The sequence below is a fragment of the Tupaia chinensis genome, unplaced genomic scaffold (assembly GCF_000334495.1).
Source record: "Tupaia chinensis unplaced genomic scaffold, TupChi_1.0 Scaffold143204_1, whole genome shotgun sequence".
Taxonomy (NCBI): domain Eukaryota; kingdom Metazoa; phylum Chordata; class Mammalia; order Scandentia; family Tupaiidae; genus Tupaia; species Tupaia belangeri.
Genome location: NW_006203048.1, coordinates 260,074 through 282,010, shown reverse-complemented (window position 1 = coordinate 282,010; position 21,937 = coordinate 260,074). Strand labels below are relative to the sequence as shown.

The following is a 21,937-nucleotide window of genomic DNA, read 5'->3' as shown; positions in this document are numbered from 1 at the left end:
GGGTGATTTCTCGCTTTCTGTGTCTATGTCTCTCTCTGTCTGTCTGGCGAGCGCACGCGCCCTATAGCAAAAACCTCTCCAAAAAAAAAAAAAAAAGTTCATAGAAAAATGAAGTGAAAAGTATGAGTGTGCTTTGATGCAAAAATTATTATTAAAATTCATGCATAGGTTTTTCATAGTATGCATCATACACATGAACTTCTTGAAGCCTCCTCATATTTAAATATTATACTACTGTAAAACTTCATTTTCTAAACTATTCAGTTGAGGAGCAAGATTGTATCTTATAACAAAGTAGATTTGTCCAGAATAAAGATCTATCTGTGGTTTAGGTGGAAAGATAGGGGAAGAAAAAATTCTTTGAATCTTTGAGCTAAAAGATATTTTAGAAATTAATTAATCTGATCATGTCATTTTATTGATTAAAAAAAACCCTGGTGTTCAAATTTATTGATAAATTTCCCTAAATGATGAAAACCTAAGGTTAAAATTTATTAATTCATATTTGACTTTATTTCTACAATCAGTCATTATCCATCATTTCTTTTTTTCCCATTTTTTCTTGGCAGTGGAATCCTTTTTGCTAAAATTATGATTGTAAAATATAAAATGCTTTAGCCCAAGTGAGACTGATACTTACTATACTTACTAATGTGATGATATTATAATGTTTCCTCCAGATTAACTGGATTAACAGAAAATTTATTTATGGTTTCTAAAGCTTTAGAAATTAGATCAAAGATTTAATTAGATGACTTTTTTTCAGCAATACATACAATTTAACCAATGTGTTTATTGTGAATATAAACATTTACCCTATGTCTCCTTTTCAGGCTATATGTGCTTTGACCACGAATATCTTCTGCACAATTATTACACTTATCGCACTAACTCTAACAATAATTGAGCTGTCTACTTTTCATACTGTTTCATACAGAAATTATGGACAAGCAGTAAGTGACCAATTATACATAAAGATCGTAATTTCAATATGATTCTTTTCAGAAATTTTGAAGCCTAGGGAAGTAAGATGAAGCTTTTGCTCTTATTTGTCCTCCCGAAATTATTTGATTTAGCAGAGAGATCCTGATTGAACATTTTAATTAAAAAATAATTTTAACATTTTTAGGGTTTTTTTAGTAAATGTTAATAAAATGTTTGTATTTTTGGCTTGCTCAATTAAAGAGTTAAAAATTAGAAGAATCCCAAGGTAAGTATCTATGCACTAGGAACAGGGTCATTTATGATTTTCTTAATGCCTGAGAAGTATAATCCTGGTGGACCAGAAACAACATTCCAAAATCAACAGAACAATTTGCTATTGACACTTAAAATTCAAATTGTAAATACCTTGTAATTTCTGGTTTAATATAAAGCTTTTCATACACAGCCTATCTTTGTATCTTATGTGAATTTTGCTTTAAATCTGTAAATCCCAAATGACAAATTTCAGTTTTACTTGCTGTTACCAGTTACACAAAATGAACTTATATATTAGAGCTATATCTCTAACCCATCTTTTCCTAGTGGCTACATATATTTTTAGGTTTTTGCCATAGAATATGTGTGCTCACTGGAGAGAGAGAGAGAGACAGGAGAGGAAAAGTAAGAAATCACCCACTGGTGGGATGGCCATGCCACAGTCCCTTCTCCTGCATTTTCCTCTCAGGATTTTGGGCACACACGCACACATACAGCATCATTTTTAAGCCACCAGGTTCGAGACTCAACCCATGGTTGGCCATGTGTGAGTCCAGCACTTTAACTACCACACCACCTGCTGGCCTCTGCTACATGTTTGTGTGTTTGTGTGTGTTTGTGTGTGTGTGTATGTGTGTGTGTATGTATAAACAATTTTTAATATGCTGCAGCACTAATAATTTGTGATTCTAATTTAAATATAACATAACTGAAATAAATATACTAAATATATTAATATATATAAAATGAAAGCTAATTAAAGTAAAGCAGTAAACAAAGGAGTAGAAATGCCTAGGGAAATCAAATGATTTATTATTTTCCTTCTTCTTGAGTCTCATACTAAGAGCTCTTTCCATGAACATGCTTACTCTAGATTGTAATGCAAGATTTCTTATTCTTATTACAGAAACTTGGAAGGGAAGTTTCACGTATTTTTCTGTTCTCCTATCCCTTGGAATTTTGTATTGCACTTGTATACTCAATCATCAACTGTAGACATATGGTGAGTGCTTATCTTCTCCCTGGGACATCAAAAGATGCTGATTTCTAGTAAGCACACTCTGAGGAGATGAAGTGCACTGATAGGCTATGTTTGGAACTAATCAAAATGGAATAGGTGATAATATTTTCTTTATTTTATAATTAGAAATTATAAAATTAATTCATGTAACTATAAATTAAAAAGTAAAAAAAAGAGTAAAAAATGATCCCTTATCATACCCACACATCCAAATCTACATGAAAACAGGCAAGACACACACACACATACATACACCCTACTTTCATTGCTACTAATTATACAATCATATTCAGTGTTCTGTTACATGCACTGTTCACAACTATCATAAACATTTTTTTCACTATGAAACATATCTAAACAATGCCTTTTTAATAGCCTCACATTTTTTAGTATTTAACATTCCCATATTACTATATATTTAGTTGTTCTCAGTGTTTTCTAAAATAAACAGTGATGCAATGAGAAATACAAATATTTTTTTTGAGAGGTTTTTGCTATATGGTACGTGCGCTCACCAGAAAGACAGAGAGACAGAGAGACAGAAAGCAAGAAATCACCCCCCCAGGGGGGATGGCCACGCCGCAATCTCTTCTCCTCCATTCTCTTCTCGGGATCTTGGGCATGCACACACATGCGCCTGGCTTGAGTTTAAGTCACCGAGTCCAGGACTTGAACTGTGGTCAACTACATGGGAGTCCAGCGACATAGCCATTACGCTAACTGCTGGTCCCTTATACAAATATTTTTGCACACGAGACTAATATTTCTGTATGTGGTTGATTCCCAGAAGAATAATGGCAGGGCTAAATTTCATAGCATCACAAAATGTTGTAACAATTAACTATACCACAGAAGTTTAAGAGAATGATTATTTTTTCACAAGCTAAAAACTAGATCTCTAGCATTTAGTCTTTCTCAAATATTTATAAAAGGCCTACTGTTTGTCAGCCATTGTAGTATACATTAAAGATGCAGTGATTAACAAGACAATGTCCTATTATCAGGAATTTGTATTCCAGTGGGTAAGAATGACAGTAGACAGATGAATATATAAAATAATGTCAGGAAGTGAAAACTGTTATGAAGTAAAATAAAACAGTCAGGAGATAAGGCAAAGATTATTTTACATAGGTTGGTCAAAGAAGAGCATTCTGAGCAGGGACTAGAAGCAACTATGAAATTATATGAAAAAAGAGTTTTCAAAAAATAGTGAATTAGTGGGACTTCCAGAATGTCTAAGTGATGATATGACAAATTTCTCTAAAAAGAAATTATAAAACTGGACCCTTTACTTGTCAATAAATTACCTTTCAAAAGTTGGTTAAAGCATATGACAATTGGTTAAAGCATATGACAATTAAGTGTTTAAGAAAAATCTACTAGAACAGTGGATATCTGTGGCGCGTTAGCTCAGGGCTGCTCCCATTTCTCCCACTCCCTAGGCTTGATTATGCCGTTTACTTTGGTAAATTAGATTGTGAGGACCAGCAGCCTCATTGCTTAAGAGGGCTAATTTTATTGGAAGCAGAGCAGAGAAAGTTCTATGACCAATGTATTATTAAAACGATATTAATCCCAGTAGCAAACAAGCTGATAGGGCTAATGTTCTTTCTAGCCTGACTGAGATCAAAGTATTTGTTGGGGTAAGAAATTTGCATACAGACAGAAACTCAACAGAGAGATTCAGGGAACAAGATAGCTACAGTGGACCTTGATAATATCCTACTTACCTGGAAGACTATATATATGTGCAACATCACACATACCCTAAGGAGCCTGAAGAGGACCCGAGTTAACTATTCACTATTGGCTGAATGTTTTGACCCCTTGTAAAAGTAAAGTAAAAACTGGGGTAGACTTAAATAGCCCAAACCTTTCATCCATTCCTCAAGCTACACTGACTTACTGGGAAAGGATAGAAGTCTCATTGACTCAAGATCTATATTATTTTATTAGAGTTGACATAACAAAGCACCATGGGCTGTAGCTTAAACAACAGAAATTTACTTTCTCACAATTCTAGAGGCTAGAAGTTCAAGAGCAAGGTGGTGACAGGGTTATTCTGAGGCATCCTCATTGACTTTCAGATGGCTGACTTCTTTCCTTGTCTTCATATGGCCCTCCCTCTGTATGTATCTGTGACCTAATCTCTTTTAAAGACATCAGTCATATTAGATTAAGAAACATCCTAATGACCTTATTATGTCTTATTACTATGTTCGAGACCCTATTTCCAAATACAAACACTTTCTGAAATACTGGGCATGAGGACATAAACATATGAGTTTTGTGAGACATAGCTCAGATCATAAAAAAGTGTTGAAACACAACCGCTGACCAATCACTGATTCTCTACTTCACAGAGGAGACCCTGAGAAGCTAGTCTCAAAAACAAGAATTAAAAAAAATGAAAAACATGAATATATATATGTATATATCAAAGATTACACACTTCAAAGGAAATAAACATACAATTAGTACAAGCAAATCACTAAAAAGACATCAATAAACACATTCCTGGAAGATGATGAGGCATTAAGAATCTATAGGTGTTACAGTATATTATCTAAAATGTCTATTTTTCAACAAAAAGGAAATACGCAAATAACAGGAAATAATAGTAACCCAAATACTTGAAAAGATGACTTAATAGATACAGTCTGTTGGAGAAAGGGGAGAATGAATGGTGAACTTAACAAAGGCTTCATAGAACTAAAGGAAATACTCTTAAAGAATTAAGGGATGACAACAATAACTCATTAAGAATATCAGTGAAAGAGACAGAAATTATAAAAACCAAATGGAAATTCTGGAGTTTAAAAATACAGTAATTAAAAAAAAAAAAAAAAAATCCTCCCTGGAGGGACCAGCAGTTAGCATAATGGCTATGTTGCTGGACTCCCACATAGTCAACGCCGGTTTGCCGGTTTGCGTCCTGGACCCGGTGGCTTAAAACTCACACTGGGCGCATGTGCCTGTGTGCCCAAGATCCTGAGAGGAGAATAGAGGAGAAAGGATTGAGGCATGGCCATCCCCCCGGGGGGTGATTTCTCGCTTTCTATCTCTCTGTCTCTCTCTGTCTGGTGAATGCACACACCCTATGGCAAAAACCTCTCAAAAAAAAAAAAAATCCCTGGAAAGGCTCCCGGAAAGATTTGAACTGACAAAAGACAAAATCAGCAAACATGAAGATAGCACAAAAGAGATCACTTAGTCCAACAAAACAGAGAAGAATAAAAGAAAAGAACAGAAACCTTTTGGTTACCATTAAATATGTAATGGGAATCCCATAAAAATTAAGGGTGACGGAAGAGGAAAAAAATGAAATAAATGGACAGAAAGTTTCCTAGACTGATAGAAAATATTATATACATACATATATATATATATATGTATGTATGTATATATATGAAGTTCAGTTATCTTCATATAGAATAAATACAAAGAGATCCACTCCTAGACATTGATGAGTCAAACTGATTAATAAAGAAAAAATCTTGAAAACAGCAAGAAAAAAAAATGACTCCATGTACAGTGGAACCACACTAAGAGAACAGCTGACTTCTCATCACAAACAATGGAGGCCAGAAAAGTGGTGGGATGTCTTTGCTATATTTAAAACCATTCCTTTATAAACAAAGGTGAAATGAAGACACAGACAGATGAACAAAGACAAAGAATGTGTTGCTAGCAGGAATTCCTTACAAAAAGTTCAAAAAGAAGTTCTTTAGACTAGGAGAAAGTGATACCAAATGAAGCTCGAATGTACATGAATAAAGAGCACTAGCAAAAAATCTGTGGATAGCACTTAGAAAAATCAGTTATAAATAAATCATTTTTGTTTTCTTTTAATTGCATTGGACTCATCCAGATAATCCAGGAAAACTTCCTTATGATTGTGGTATTAGCAACATTAATTCCATTTGTCACAGCTATTTAACTCTACCTTTCATCATGAAAGCATACCCAGTAATACAGAAATGAATGGATATGACATTGTTCTAACATAGTTTTATTTACAGAAATAGGCAGGGGGTCAGATTTGGTCTGTTTATCATAGTTTGCCAAAACCTATTCAATAGATACATTTTTAAAATTTTTCTCCTAAATTTTATTTTTTTTAGAGGTTTTGGCCTTAGATCATGTGCACTTTGCAGGAGAGACAGAGACAGTGAAACAGAAAGTGAAAAATAACCCCACTGCAATCCCTTCTCTTCCATTCTCCTCCCAGGATATCAAGCACACACATGTGCCCAACATGATTTTCAAGCCACTGGGTTCAGGACTCGAACTGCACTTGGCCATGTGGGAGTCAATCAATGCAACTGCTGCACCATCTGCTGGACCGTTCTTAAATTTTAAAAGATAAAACCAAAGAAGCAGGGACCAGCAGATAGCATAATGGTTACATCACTGGACTCCAGTGTAGTCGACTGTTGGTCAAGTTCTGGACCCAGAAGCTTAAAATTATGCTGGGCACGTGTGCGTCCATGCCCAGAATCCTTAGAGGAGAATGGAGGAGAAGGGATTGCAATGTGGCCAGACCTCCTGGGGAATGATTTCTTGCTTTCTGTCTCTTTCCAGTGAGTGCATGCACCCTATAGCAAAACTTGCCCTAAAAAATAAATGATATTGTTGAGTAACATATATATGACATAATATATGACAAGAATAGAACAAAGAAGGAGGGAATAGAGCTAAGTTGCTATATTTTGTTGGTATTAAATTAGCGTCTAAGTAGATAGTGATAAATTAAGATGCATATCCTGCCACACAGAAAACTGATCAGACCCTGAGTCAACCTGAAATATGTGGAATACATGTGCTCCGAGAAGGCTGGGGGACCAGTGGTGTGGCATGACAAAAGCTTGTCAAGTGTGCCTATGTCTCTCCTTCACCCCCCTCCACTCTCCCTGAAAGAGATGAGATACACTTAAAAAATATAAAACATGAGGGCCGACAGGTTGTGGTGTGGTGGAGGCAGCTAAATCCCATATGGCTGACTACATTGTTAGAGTCCCAGACCCAGCAGTTTGAAAACCATGCTGGGCACATGTGCTTGCATGCCCAAAATCCTGACAGGATAATGGTCAACCCACTGGCAGGTGCTTTCTCTCTTTTCCTCTTTTTCTCTGTCTCTCCAGCAAGTGCATGCGCCCTATAGCAAACATTTTTTAATTAAGAGAAATATAAGAGACAAGTAGAAAACAAATAGTAAAATGTCAGACATAAACCCAATCATTTCAATAATTAATTAAAATAATTAAAACAAAGTTTTGTTTACATTTAATCACTATACAACAGCAATAAACATGGATGTGCAAGTGTTTTTCTGACTGTTTTCCTATCCTTTGGGTAGATACCAGGAGTGGAATTCTGGGTTATATGATAGTTCTACTTGTACATTTGTAAGGAAACTCCATATTTTTCTTTGGAGTGGTTTTAGTAGTTTAAATTCCCACCAACAGTATAGAAAGGATACTTTTTCACCTAGCCTCACCAACACTCATCATTCTTTTTTTTTTTTTTTTAATCTTAGCCATTCTGACTGGAGTTAAGTGATATCTCATGTGGTTTTGATTTGTATTTCCTTTATGATAAGAGATGCTGAGCAGGGGCCAGCAGGTGGCGTGGTGGTTGGGGTGCTTGATTTCCTTGTGGCCAGCTGTGATTTGTGTCCTGGATCTGGCAGATTCCTTTCCCACTTGTCCTCTTTCTTTCCCTCTGTCTCTGATGAACACATATGCCCTATAGCAAATTTAAAAATAATGATAAAATTAAGTAATTATTTTTTAAAAAGAAATGATGAGGGAACCAGCAGTTAGCATAATGGCTATGCTGTTGGACTCCCACGTAGTTGACCGCAGTTCACGTCCTGGACCTGGTGGCTTAAAACTCACGTCAGGCGCGCGTGTGCGTGTGTGCCCAAGATCCCGAGAGAAGAATGGAGGAGAAGAGATTGTGGCATGGCCATCCCCCCTGGGGGGGTGATTTCTCACTTTCTGTCTCTCTGTCTCTCTCTGTCTGTCTGGCAAGCGCATGCACCCTATAGCAAAAACCTCTCCAAAAAAAAAAAAAAAGCTGAGCATTTTTCATGCTTTCTGGCCATTTATATGTCATCCTTAGAGAATTGTCTGTTCCACTCATTTGCCCATTTTCTTAATTGGATAGTTTATTTTTTGCAGGTAAACTGCTGGAATACCCTGTAGATTCTGGTTATCAGTCCCTTATAGTAGACATAATTGCAGAGATATTCTCCATTCTAAGGGTTGTCTCTTCACTCTCTTGTTTCTTTTGCTGTGCAGAAGCTTTTTAGCCTGATGTAATTCCACTTGTCTATTTTGGGGATTATTGTCCATGCTTTGGAGGTCTTATTTAAGAAATCTTTGCAAAAAAAAAGAGAGAGAGAGAGAGAGAAATCTTTGCCTCCTCTCATGTATCCAAGAGTTTCCCCTATATTTTCCACCACTAGTTTTAAAGTTTGAAGTTTTATGTTTAGATCTTTGATCCATTTAGAATTGTTTTCATTAATGGTGAGAGATAGGATCTAGTTTCATTTTTCTGAAGGTGAATAACAGTTTTTCCAGCACCATTTACTGATGAGATTTTCTTTTTCCCACTGGATTGTCTGTGTCCTTGGTCAAAAATCAGTTGGCTTTATGTTTTGGTCGCCTCCTACCCCAGGTTCTCTATTCTGTTCCATTGGACCACATGCTTATTTTTTGTTGTTTCTGCCAGTACCATATTGTTTTGATTATGACAGCTTTGTAATATATTTTGAGGTCAGGAAGAGAGATGCCTCCTGCTTTATTCTTCTTGCAGTATTCTTTCGTGATAATGGAGCCTTTATGTTTCCAGAGAAATTTCATGATTGTTTTCCTACTTTGCTGAAGAGTACCTCTGGTAATTTAATAAGAATTTCACTGAAATTGTATATTAATTTAGGTAGGTTTGATATTTTGATTATATTAATTCTTCCAATTTAGGAACATGGGATGTATTTCCACTTTTTTGGTGTTATTTTCTATTTCTTTTTTCAGGTTTTTCATAGTTTTCCTTGTAGGGATCTTTCACTTTTTTCATTAGGTTTATTCCTAGGTATCTTTGTGTGTGTGTCTGTGTGTGGTGGGGGGGTGGTCGATATTTTAAATAGTATTGCTTTCTTCAATTCTACCTCATTTTGTTCACTGCTGGCATATAAAAATGCTGTAGGTTTTTGTATGTTGATTTTGTATCTGCCATTTTATTCAATTATCACTTCCAAGAGTTTTGTGTGTGTGTTTTGTATGTGTATGCATGGGGTTTTGTTGTTTTTGTTTTTGTTTTTTACTTTCTTGTGTAATTGCATTGGCTAGGCCTTCCTGTACTATGTTGAAAAATAGTGAAGAAAGTGGGCAACCTTGACTTATTCCGGTTGTTCATGTTTTTTACAAATAATTATTTAATTTTATTTATTATTTTTATTTTTATTTTTAATTTATGATAAGGCACATGTACTCACCAGAGAAAAGGAGAGAGAAAGTGAGAAAGCAAGAAACCAGATTCAAGACTCAAACCACAATTGATCATGTAGGAGTCTAGCAACTTAACCACTATGCCACTTGCTGGCCTCAAGTTTTTTTGTGATGTTAGCTATGGGTGTGTAATATATGACTTTTATTGTGTTGAGGAATGTTCCCTCTCTGCCAATTTTGCTATAAGTCTTAATTATAAAGGGATGTTGTATGTTATGAAATGCTTTTTCTACATTGATTGATATGATCATATGGTTTTTATCTTCCCTGCTGTTGATGTAATGTATTTGATTTATTGTTTTGCATATGCTGAGCCACCCTTATATCCCTGGAATAAAGCCAACCTGGTCATGTGTATCATCTTTTCAATGTATTGTTGGATATGACTCACTAATATCTTGTTGAAAATTTTTGCCATCTGTATTCATTAGGGATATTGGTATGTAGTTAACTTTTTTGTTATTATGTCCTTGTCTGTTTTTGGAATCAGGGTGATGGAGGCTTCATAGAATGAATTTGGGAGGGCTCTTTCCTTTTGGATCTTTAGAAATTTATTGATAGTTTGAGGAGAATCAGGGTTCTTCTTTAAAAATTTTGTAGAATTCAGAAGTGAAGCCATCAGAACCTGGGATTTTCTTTTCTGGGAGACTATTTATTACTGCTTCAGTCTCATTGCTTGTTATTGGTCTGTTCTAGCTTCCTACTTCTTCCTGGTTCAATCTTGGTAAATTATATGTGTCCAGAAATTTGCCCAACTCAACTAGGTTTTCTTGTTTGTTGGCATATAACAGCGCATAGTGGTCTCTCATGATTTTTTGTATAACTGCTAGGTCTGTTTTAATATTATCTGTTCCATTGATTATTTTATTTATCTTTTGGTTTCATTCATTTTCTGTATAGTTCTTTTATTCTCTATTTCATTTATTTATGCTCTAATCTTTATTTATTTTTTCCTGGCATTTTTTGAGTTTTGTTGTTTTTTCAGTTCTCTGAGATGTGTTGTTAGGTTATCTATTTGCCAGCTTTCTGGGTTATTTTTTTTTTCTTGTGGACACTAATTGCTATGAACTTCCTTCTTATGACTGTTTCTTGCTGTCTCCCATAGGTTATGAAAATTCATTTGTTCTTTATCATTGGTTTCAATGAATTTTTTATTTCAGTCTTAATTTCTCCAGTGGTTGTGAAGTCACTCGGGAGTATTTTGTTTAGTTTCCATGTATTTGTTTATTTTCAAGGATTCTCTCTGTAGTTAATTTCAAGTTTAATTCCATTGTGATTAGAAAAGATGCTGGATATGGTTTCTATACATTTGAATTTGTAAAGCTTGTTTTGGGCCCTGTCATTTGATCTTCAAAAATGTTTCATGGGGGGGTGAGAAAAATGTGTATTTTATGGTTGTTGGATGAAATATTCTATAGATGTCTTCCAAGTCCATTTGATTAATGGATAATTTAGCTCTTAAATATTTTTGTTTATTTTTTTGTCTAGATGATCTGTCCAGAGGAGACAGTGGGGGATTGAGATCCCTAACAATTTTTGTGTTACAGTTCATCTCTCCTTTTAGAGCTAGCAGTCTCTCTTTTTGTACATTTGGGTGCTCCAGTGTTGGGTGAATAGATATTTATGTGTTATATCTTCTTGATGAATTAGCCCTCTTAGTACTATATAGTGTCCTTCTTTATCTCTTTTTTGAAGAAAGATTTTTGCTATAGGGAGCATGTGCTCACCCGAGAGTCAGAAAGTGTGAAATCACCCCCCAGGGGGGGATGGCCACACCCAATCACCTCTCCTCCATTGGGATATTGGGCACACATGCACATGTGCCCAGAGTAAGTTTCAGCCTACTGGGTTTGGGACTCAAACCTCAGTCAGTCATGTAAAAGTCCAGCAACGTAACCATTACTTCATCTGCTAGTCCCTCTTTGCCTCTTCTTACCACTTTTGTCCTGAAGTCTATTTTGTCTGATATCAGAATTGTGACTCCAGCCTCCATTTGTATGGAATATCTGTCTCCAATCCTTCACTTTCAGTATGTTTTATCCATAAGATGTGTTTCTATTAAGCAGTATATAGAGGGCTCCTGCTTTTCTTTTTTAATCTACTCAGCAAGTTTGTGTCTTTTAATCAAAGAATTTAATCCATAACATTCAACAGTATTACCAAAACTTGTAGACTTATCCCTGCCATTTTATCAGTCACTTTCTTGGTTTTCTTGTTCTCTTACTTATGTTTAACTCTAGTTTTCCTAATGTAGTATTCCATTCAGTACCTCTTTTTTTTTTTTTTTTTTGGAGAGGTTTTCGCTATAGGGCACGTGCACTCACCAGACAGACAGAGAGAGACAGGGAGACAGAAAGCGAGAAATCACCCCCCACGGGCGATGGCCATGCCACAATCCCTTCTCCTCCATTCTCCTCTCGGGATCTTGGGCACGCACACACACACGCCTGGTGTGAGTTTCAAGCCACAGGGTCCAGGATGCAAACCATGGTTGACTACATGGGAGTCCAGCGACATAGCCATTACACTAACTGCTGGTCCCTCCATTCAGTACTTCTTGAAGAGCTGGTATAGAGTTGGTGAATTCTTTCATTTTCTGTTTATTTGAGAATGACTTTATTTGTTTTTCCCATATGAAGGATAGTCTTGCCAGGTATAGTATTCTTGGTTAAAACTGATTTTCTTTTATTGTTTTGAAAATATCTTTCTATTCTTTCCTCCTGTACATTGTTTCAGTTGAGTAGTCTGATGTTAGAATAATAGGATAACCTTTGTAAGTAACTTGATGTTTCTCTTGCCTATTTTTATAATGCTATCTTTGTCTCTGAGTTTTACCAATCTGGCTATAATGTGCTGGCGGGTACAGGAGGATCTTCTTATGTTGATTCTGTTCCTAATATTTGGAGTCCTTTGTATTCCTGGGTCTGGATGTCTGAATGTTTCTCTAGGTTTGGAAAGTTTTCTACAAGTTTTTCATGGAATAGATTTTCTATTCCTTTATCAGATTCTTCACCTTCTAGAATACTAGTTATTTGGATATTCAGACATTTAATTGTATAATTTAATTTCTAGTTATTTCCCATACATTGTCTTCTTTTTTTTTTTTCTTTTGGTTATATTTTCATTACTTTTGGTGGTTTTGTCTATCTTAGGCTTTGGCTTCTAGATCAGAGATTCTATTTTCTGCATGGTTTAATCTGCTAATAATATTTTCTAGGAAGGTTTTGACTTTCTCTTTTACAGTCTTCATCTCTAAAAATGCTGTTTAATTTTTTTATTGTGTCTTTCTCTTTATAGAGTTCCTTCTTCAAGTCATGGAAAGACATTCTCATCTCCTGGAGTTGGTTGTCTGTCTTCTCTTGCATCTCATTTAGTTTTTTCAGTATGAATATTCTGAATTATCTTTCTGACACTAATGCTAATTATTTTGTGCTGTCTATGTTTGATGAGCACTTGTATTTCCTTGAAGGAGAAGTATTTCCTTGTTTTCTCATATCTCTTGTTCCTCTGCACTGGCTTTTACTCATCTGATAAAGTACATGATTCTTTCTACTTCTTTGAGTATATTCTGTAATGTCAGAAGAAAACAGCTCTTCTTCCCAGGTGTGTTCTTGGTAGAGGGCTGCAGCTTTCAGTCAGAGTGGAGTGTAGCTAGCCAGGTTCAGGTGCTTGGTTCCTCTCCCAACCTCTCAGATGTACATGGGATTGTGCTGGAAATATATAACTAAAGAAAGAAGCATACATCGGCACATGGACTGGTGAACTGTGGAATCTGAAAGTACAATTGTGTGGTTAAAAATCACCAACAGGAAAGTTAGAGTTAACCTCCACCAGCAGCTCGCTCCTCTGATCTGTGCCAGTAGGTGGGACTTGGGAAGGCAATGGCAGACGCATGGGACAGGAAAATAATTCAAAAGCACACTTGAGTGGCCAAAAATCACCAACAAGAAATTCATAGCTACCCTCCATCAGCAGCTCACTCCCTTTTTCTCTTCTGTGAGATCTCAATCTCAACTGGCCCAACAAAGATATTGTTAAGTTCTTAATGGAATAACTAAATTTCAAACCATTGACAGTTCCAAGTAATGGTAAGTACTATTGATACAAATTATTGAATACAAATTATTGCAAAAATTTTCAAAAGCTTTTGGACATCATGTGCTAAAAGTTAAGATGTACATATCTTAGGATCAGTAATTTAAGTTCTTAGTATATACTCAACAGAAATGTTTGCATATGTGTACCAAGATATTCTTCAAGGAATATTTATAGCTGTATTATTCATAATAGCCCCAAAGTGGAAACAACACAAGTGGGTGAGTGGTGAATAAAATGAGCTATATTTCTCTGACAAAATTATATTTAGCAATAAAAACCAACTATACCTACACTTAACAGCAAGGGTGAATATTACAAATATAATGTTGAGCTTTAAAAGACTAACAAGAATGTATTTTTTTATTCCCTTTATAAGAAGTTTGAAACCAGGCAAAACTAAAGCTAAACTATAGTGTTTAGGGATGCAAGTTTAGTTGGTGAAACTAGAAATATAGAAAATAAAGCACTGGTTACCTAAAAGTCAAAATGATAGTACCCTAGAGAGAAAGAATAGGTAACAGTTGGAAATACCATGAGAGGGCAGGGTGACGTTTGGCATACAGGCTCTGTTTATGTTCAAGAACACCATAAACATTTTTATTATAAAAGTCTGGTGCCAGCCTTGGGGTGCAGGAGGCTAGATCCCACATGGCCAACCATTTGGTTCAAATCTCAGACTCAGCAGCTTAGGAACACACCAGGCATGCGTGCCCAAAATGCTGGAAGGTGGGAGAAATTGAGAAGAGATCGTGGAGTGACCATGCTCCATCAAGGTGCTTTCTTTTTCTCTCTCTCTCTCTCTCTCTCTCTCTCTCTCTCTCTCTCTCTCTCTCTTCCTCCCTCCTCTCTCTTTCTCTCTCTCTCTCTCTCTCTCTCTCTGCGCTCTCTCTCTCTCTCTCTCTCTCTCTCTCACACACACACACAAACACACACATACACATAAGAACATGTACCCTCTAGCAGATTTTTAAAAAAGGTCTGGAAGTACATACCAAAAATTGGAAATTACTTAATAGGAATTCAGAAAATAGGCTAAGGTGGAAATGGAACAGACATAGGACAAATGACTCTTGACCATTTTATTCTATAAACATAGTAGTGGTTGTATTTCAAAAGAATGATCTATTTACTATTTGTGTGATTTTAAGAAATGATACGATTTGTAAGAGGCTAATTTTTTTTTTCAGGGTGAAAGACAAGAAGAAAATCTTACATCTATTTCAGAGGAAGTAGAAACCGCTTTATAAAAACCATAGAAATGTGAGATTTTTTTACTGATGCGTATACCTGACATGGACCCTAATAATATCTCTGTATGACAAAGCTGCTACAAAGCCCACAGATTTTGTGAAAAAGTAAATACAAAACAGGATGGATTTTCTCCTCAGTGTTTAAGAAATTTCTCCACACCTATTTTTTCTAGGCTCCGAGGGAAATATTTCTCTTATTTAAATAAGAGATAATTACAAATAATTTGTTATCTAGGTACTCTGAATAGCTGTAAGCTCTCCATAATGGAGCTTTCATAAGAGACCATAAAGACTTGTTATTATCTCTAGAGTACAGGGTATTTAAACTTGAAGCATGTTGTATAATTCACAGGAAAACTTTAAACAATTTGTGTCCCTCTAAGTAAAAAGCACATTTCACAATCTGAGTTCTTCTAACTGAACTAGTTTCTAATTTAATAAAGTGTGAATCAAAACGCCTGGAAGGTAGATTCTCTTGTTTTTCTTTGCCCTCTCCTTCCTTATTAAAGTTTTTTTTTTTTTTTGTCCTGAAAGTCTCTGTTGTTTATCTTCCCCTTTCATTCCCCTTGCTTCTATCTTCTTATCATTATTTAAATCAGCTGTTTAATTGCTTTTAGAAGCAAGCAACCAGACTGCCTTTTGACAATAAGGAGAATTTCCTGGGAATCTGTTTAGAATTCAATTCACTATCTTTTTATTTTTATATATTTATGAGAGAGGTTTTTGCTATAGGCTGCATGTGCTTGCAGAGAGATAGAGAGATAGAGAGAGAGGGAGTGAGAAATCACCCTCCAGAGGGTTAGCCATGCTGCAATCCCTTCTCCTCCATTCTCTTCTCAGGATTTTGGCCATGCACACACTCACACACGGCATGAGTTTTAAGCCACCAGGTCTAGGACTCAAATTGTGGTTGACCATGTGGGAATCTGGCACCTTAACCACTATGCCACATGCTGACCCCTGGAATTCAGTTCACTCTCAAAAATATTACTTCAGGAAGGCTAAATGAACAATACTTATGCCGGTAGGTACGCGTAGTGTTTTAAAATGGCTGTTTTGAGGTTTTGTTTTGGTTTTATCTCTCAAAGTGTTTCACCAATTATTATCTAATACTGTAAATTAAGATTCTTGATTCTAAAAATATCAGTGCTCAGGCTCAATTAGTTCACACTGTCTGCTATGTGCTGATGAATATATCTTGAAATATCAAAGATTAATAAGGCACCTGATGATAGGGAATTTTTATTTTAGCAAACAAACAAATAACAAATTAAGACCATGTGATACATAAATTAGCATAAATAGGAAAAAAAACTGAAACAGAATAGGAGAAGGCCTTGCCACAGTGGTGTCCACTGCTAAGATGAGGTGTTCTGCAGGCTGGGACCATATGCAAGGCCCAGCTTTAATTCTCTGTCCAACCTAATGGCCAGGCACAGTGGTATGAAACTGTAATCCTGGTAACTAGGGGAGACAGGCAGGAAGATCACAAGCTCAGGGAGATCCTTTCTGAAAAAGTGCTGGGCATGGTGAAACATGCTTATAGTCCCAGCTCTGGAAGGCCAAGACAGGAGGTCTCAACACGGCTAGACCCTATCTTTGAAAAATAAGTAAAAAGACAAGAGAGAAAATGATACGTCCATTGTGAAATAAGAGAAAATAAAACTTTATGAATGGCCTCTGAACAGGAGATTATTACTAGTTTATCAAACAAGTGGGAGGACATTTCAGATAGAATTGGTTCATCAGAAATGTGAGCAAGTGAGGAAGGATCAAGATGGCAAAATAAGACTGGCTAACAATTTTCCTCCGACAGAAACATCAGTTTGAAAAACCATCCACAAATGAAAATACATTCGCAGGAACTAAGGAAACCAGGTAAGAGAACACAGTTCCCGGTTATAGCATAAAAAGAAAAGGTACATTGAAGAGGAAGGGCAGTTTTGCATTACCTGTTTCACCCTTCCTCCAACCTCAGGCAGCGCAGTATGATGCAGTATGAGAAGAGATACCTTCTACTTGTGGAAAGAGAGAGAAGTAAGCATATAACTTTTCCTTGACTGCAGTACCAGGCCTGCTGTAGTAAAGCACAGCAATGGGCAGAATCCTACAGCTCTCAACTCCATGGATGGAGTTACCAGACTTGTCCCAGCACCAAGAGGGAATCTGTAGCCACTGAAGTCAGACTTGATGTGTAGTTCGCATCACCAACTGCACTGTCCTTGGACTTAAAATTATATTGGCAGGTGGACCTCAGATGCCATGGGCTTTAAGATGTACCCCAACACTGCACTGGACTCAACAGTCACAGGATTCCAACCTGTTGGCTGCACTGCCACAGTGGTCCTGGGCTTAAGGGACCCCTCCCCTAGCACAGCAATGACCACAGAGGATCCAGGCATGGGACCATGCCAGATGGTTTGCCCAGAATCTGTGGATAGCCTGACTGTTAAAGAATGTTTCTAGACAAAAGCATCCTATGAAGACTAGAATAAATACCTACTTCTTCAAATGTGCAGATATTGGTGTACCCAGCAAAGCTTACAAAATGAAGGAGAGATAAAGACTCCCAAACCAAAACAGCTGAGTGAACTCATCACCAACAGAGCTATGTTATAGGAAATGATAAAGGGAGTTCTTCAAGCTGAAAGATCAAGAACAACCAGGGAAACATATCACCAGTGACAAAATGCTGGTGGCTTATCAAAGAAGTAAAGAAGTCTGAAAAGTTTGACAAAGAATTTAAAAGAATTGTTTAAAAGAATATCAGTAAACTTCAAGAAACAGAGAAACAATTTAAATAAATGAGGAAAACAATACATAATCAAAGCAAAAAATTTAACCAGAATAAAAAATTAGCAGATTGAAGCAATTAAAAAAAATCAAACAGAATTCCTGGAGCTGAAAATCACAAAGAACAAAATGAAAAATGCAGTAGAGAGCATCAATAGCAACAATGATAAAGCAGAAGAAAGAATCTGTGAACTCAAAGAAAGTTTATTTGAAATTATACTGTCAGAGGAGGAAAGAAATGAAAAGGAATTAATTTATAGAATTTATGGAACAACATCAAAACAGATTTTGGAGTAATTAATGTTCAAGAGAGGGGAATCAGCAGGTACTGGACTCCCCCATGGTCGACTGCAGTTCAAGTCCCAGATTTGGCAGATTGAAACTTGATGCCCAAAATTCTGAGAGGAGGATAGAGGAGAAGGGATTGTGGCATGGCCATTCCCCTTGGGGAGTGGTTTCTCACTTTCTGTCTCTCTCTTTCTCTCTGGTGAGGACACATGCCTTGATAGCAAAAAATCTCTCTCTCTCAAAAAAAAAAAAAAGTTCAAGAGGAAGAAGAGATAGACTGAAAGTAAAGGGATGGAAAAAGATACTCCATGCAAATAAAAACCAAAAAGAGCCAAAAAATAAAAAATAGTATCAGAAGACAAAATAGGCTTCAAAGGAAAAAGCTATAAAACAAGGAAAATAAGTACTTGTATAATGATGAAGGGATCAATTCAGCAAAAGACTATAACAATTGTGAACAGATCTGCACCTAACACTAGAGCACATAAATATATAACTGAAATACTAATATATCAAACAAAAATATAGACCATAATACAATCCTAGTACAAGACTTCAACAGTCTTCTTTCAGCAATGACCAGACAGACATTAGTAAGGAAAAAAAATCACTTACTGCATTCTAGTTGAAGTTGATATAACAGACATATACACAACAATTCATCCAATAGCAAATGGATTACACATTCTTCTCAAGCATAAACAGAACATTCTCCAGGATAGTTCATATGTTGGACACACTCTAAGGGGAAAACTGAAAGACTCAATGGCATAGAATTAGAACAGTAGTATTAATAGATACCAGAGACTGCTGGGAAGTGGGTAGGACAAGTATTGAAGGCGGAAAGGTGGGGAAATAGCGGGAGGAAAGGGACATGGGAGAAAATGATAAACAGACACAAGAATGCATATAAACAAGATGAATAGGTTATAGAATGGTGTACAACAGATTTTCAAAGGACATTGGCAATTTAATATATACCTTAAAATAAAAAAAACTAGTAGAATGAACAGCAAAGTACACAACAGAATGTAATGTTCTTTGTTGAATATGATGAATATGTTCATATCCTTAACTTGATTATCACACACTGTATGCATGCTTTGAAAAACCACATTATAGCCCACAAAGATGTATGATGATTGTATGTAAATCAAAAATTACAAAAAAAGAAAAAAAAAGTCAGGATCAGCTCTATAGTCTAATGGTTAAAGGAGTGGGGTCCTCATGAATAACCATGGTTCAAATCCTGCCCTGGTAGCTTGTAAAACATGCTGAGAGCATGTGTGCACATGCCCTAAATCCTGACAAGGTAGAGAAATGGAGGCGGAAGGACTGCACATGCTCATGCCCCACTGGAGGACACTTTCTCCCTGTATCTCTCTGTCTCTCTTCAGCACATGCACACCCTCTAGCAAGCAAAACCAGAAAAAAAGTCAAAGAAACCCTACAAATTAGTGAGAAAAGGCTAATGGAAAAACTGGACATAAAACTTGAATAGGCATTTCTTAAATGAAGATAACCAAGTAACCAATAAAGATGTAATAACATGTTTGACATCATCAGAATTAAACAAAATGAAAAAAAAAAAAAAAGCAAACAAGCCAAAACAAATGCAACTTTACTGCAAATACACTGGAATGTAAAATTACCTAAACTGAAGATATGGAGCACTAATGAGATGTACAATTCCCATACTTAGTGATGGAGCATGTGTGGAAGCATAAACTGTTATTTTTAGAAAATCTTTTTTTTTCTTTTTTTAGAGGTTTTTGTCTTAGGGTGCATGCACTTGCCAGAGAGAGAGAGAGACAAAGACAGTGAGAGGGAAGATGAGAGATCATCCCCCAGGCCATGCTGCAATCCCTTCTCCTTCATTCTGCAGCTCTTGGGCATGCACACACATGACCCTGGCAAGAGTTTTAAGCTATTGGATCCTGGGGTCCAGGATTTGAACCATAGTCAGCCATGAAGGAGTCCATGATGTAACTGTTATGCCTTTTGCTGGCCACTATTAATAAAGATTATTGTAACTGAAATATTTAAAAATTTCCCAAAGGGACATTTCTATAACAAAAACAAATGAAGAAGAAAAAGTATAGAGATAATATGACAAGAATGACTGTTTTATTAATCAAATTTTCAAGAACTGACATTAAATGCACACATCTTGAGAAAAAGTGTTTCAGCCAATAAAAATCAATAGCTAGACTCTGAGATTGGATGAAAAAGGAAAATAGATAAATGCTATCCTTGAAAACAATAAACGTTCTAATGTCTGACAGGTGTTCTCTGCTTACCCAACTTTATCAGATTCATTAAAAAACAGCAAGGTAATCAAAAATGACTTCATATTGCAAAGACAACTTGATCTGAACTGAGCAAGGGGGAAAAGCAGAATGGCAAGAAACAGCATGAGGATGAAGTGCAGCATCTGTGCAGGTAGAGAAAAGCATGACGTTTCCAATGCTCAGTAGTCCCTTGTGGCCACTGATTACTGTACTGAACAGTGTAAGCTTTGAAGCTTCAGCAGAATTTGTAGAAAATGTATTTCCCATTGTCCCTCCCCGCCCCCACCAAGAATCCTTGATTCCAAAGAAACTGAACGGCTTTGAGAAAAGTACAGCTCTAGGAGAAAAGCTGGGTTTCAAGTCTAGGAGGTGGATAAAGTTTCCTGTGAAGGCATAATACAAGGCAGATCCCAGAGGACATAGTCAAAAGTCTTCCTACTCCATCCTTATCAATAACTTCAACTTTTCCTTCTCTTCTGGACTATTTCTACCAGTATTAGACTTGTTATTATCTCTCCTGTTTGTAAAAAAAATTTAATTAAAAAAAAAAGCCTTAACTCTCATTCCCTCTCTAAATGACTGCATTTGTTTCCATTCCTTAAAAACAATGCTCAAGAGGTGTATACTGGTTATCCACTAATTATCTCCTCCTGTTTCCTCTTGAATCCGCTCCAGTTAGGATTTAGTCTCACTTCTCCTCTGAAACTGCGTAATATTAATAATAACAGTGACATTCATATTGCAAAATCTAATGACCAATGCTCAGTCCTAATCTATTATAATCAACTATCTAGGACTTTTCATCTTCGTTTACATTTTCTTTCCTCTGATTTCAGGGCTCTGTAGGTACCTACTTACATTTCTGACCATCCCTTACCTCCTATGCTGAACCCTATTCATTTCCCTGACCTCCTAACATTAACACTTACTCTTCATTCCACTTGTCCCATAAGGTAAGCTTCATAGAAGGCATGGGTGTTTATGAATTTTCCTCATTGCTTTATCCTTTAATATATAGAAAAATACCTGACACACAGTGATACTTAACAGATATTTGTTTAATTAATTATGCAAAATGTGAAACACATGATACCTAGAGCCTCAATAAATGTTAATGCCATTCTCTATCATAACCATGCCTTTAATTAGCCTTCAAAGCCAATCAATTTCAATGATTTTAAGTTAAGACTCCTATAAACTGAAGATGTTTGAATATATAACCTTTGATAAATTTACTCACACCTACTATATGTCATATTCCGCGTGTTCAGTGCTTAATGCAAAAAAATTTCTACATGGTACGGCCTCATGAAGATGACCTTCACATTAGCAGATTTTTAAAATTCCTGTTTTCCTATTTCAATATTCAGGGTAAATTAGCATGAACTTGAGGGGTATGAAGACTACATAGTATTTAGTATTTATCTCAATTGTACAAAAAAAAAAAAAAAAAAAAAAACAAAAAAAAAGAGAAGAACAACA

The 21,937-nt window shown here is 36.1% G+C and overlaps 1 protein-coding gene across 2 annotated transcripts in view; it reads left to right on the top strand.

The window, feature by feature from the left end:
* MS4A13 (membrane spanning 4-domains A13) overlaps window positions 1-15,541 on the top strand; it is a 30,570-nt gene extending 15,029 nt beyond the window's left edge. For both annotated transcript variants that reach the window (XM_006163822.2, XM_006163821.3), the window contains 3 exons: window positions 834-953; window positions 2,108-2,203; window positions 15,021-15,541. In XM_006163822.2, coding sequence (XP_006163884.1) covers window positions 834-953; window positions 2,108-2,203; window positions 15,021-15,080 — 276 coding nt within the window. In that variant the 3' untranslated portion in view covers window positions 15,081-15,541. The remainder of the gene's footprint in view (window positions 1-833; window positions 954-2,107; window positions 2,204-15,020) is intronic.
* The last annotated feature ends 6,396 nt before the right edge of the window (window positions 15,542-21,937 follow it).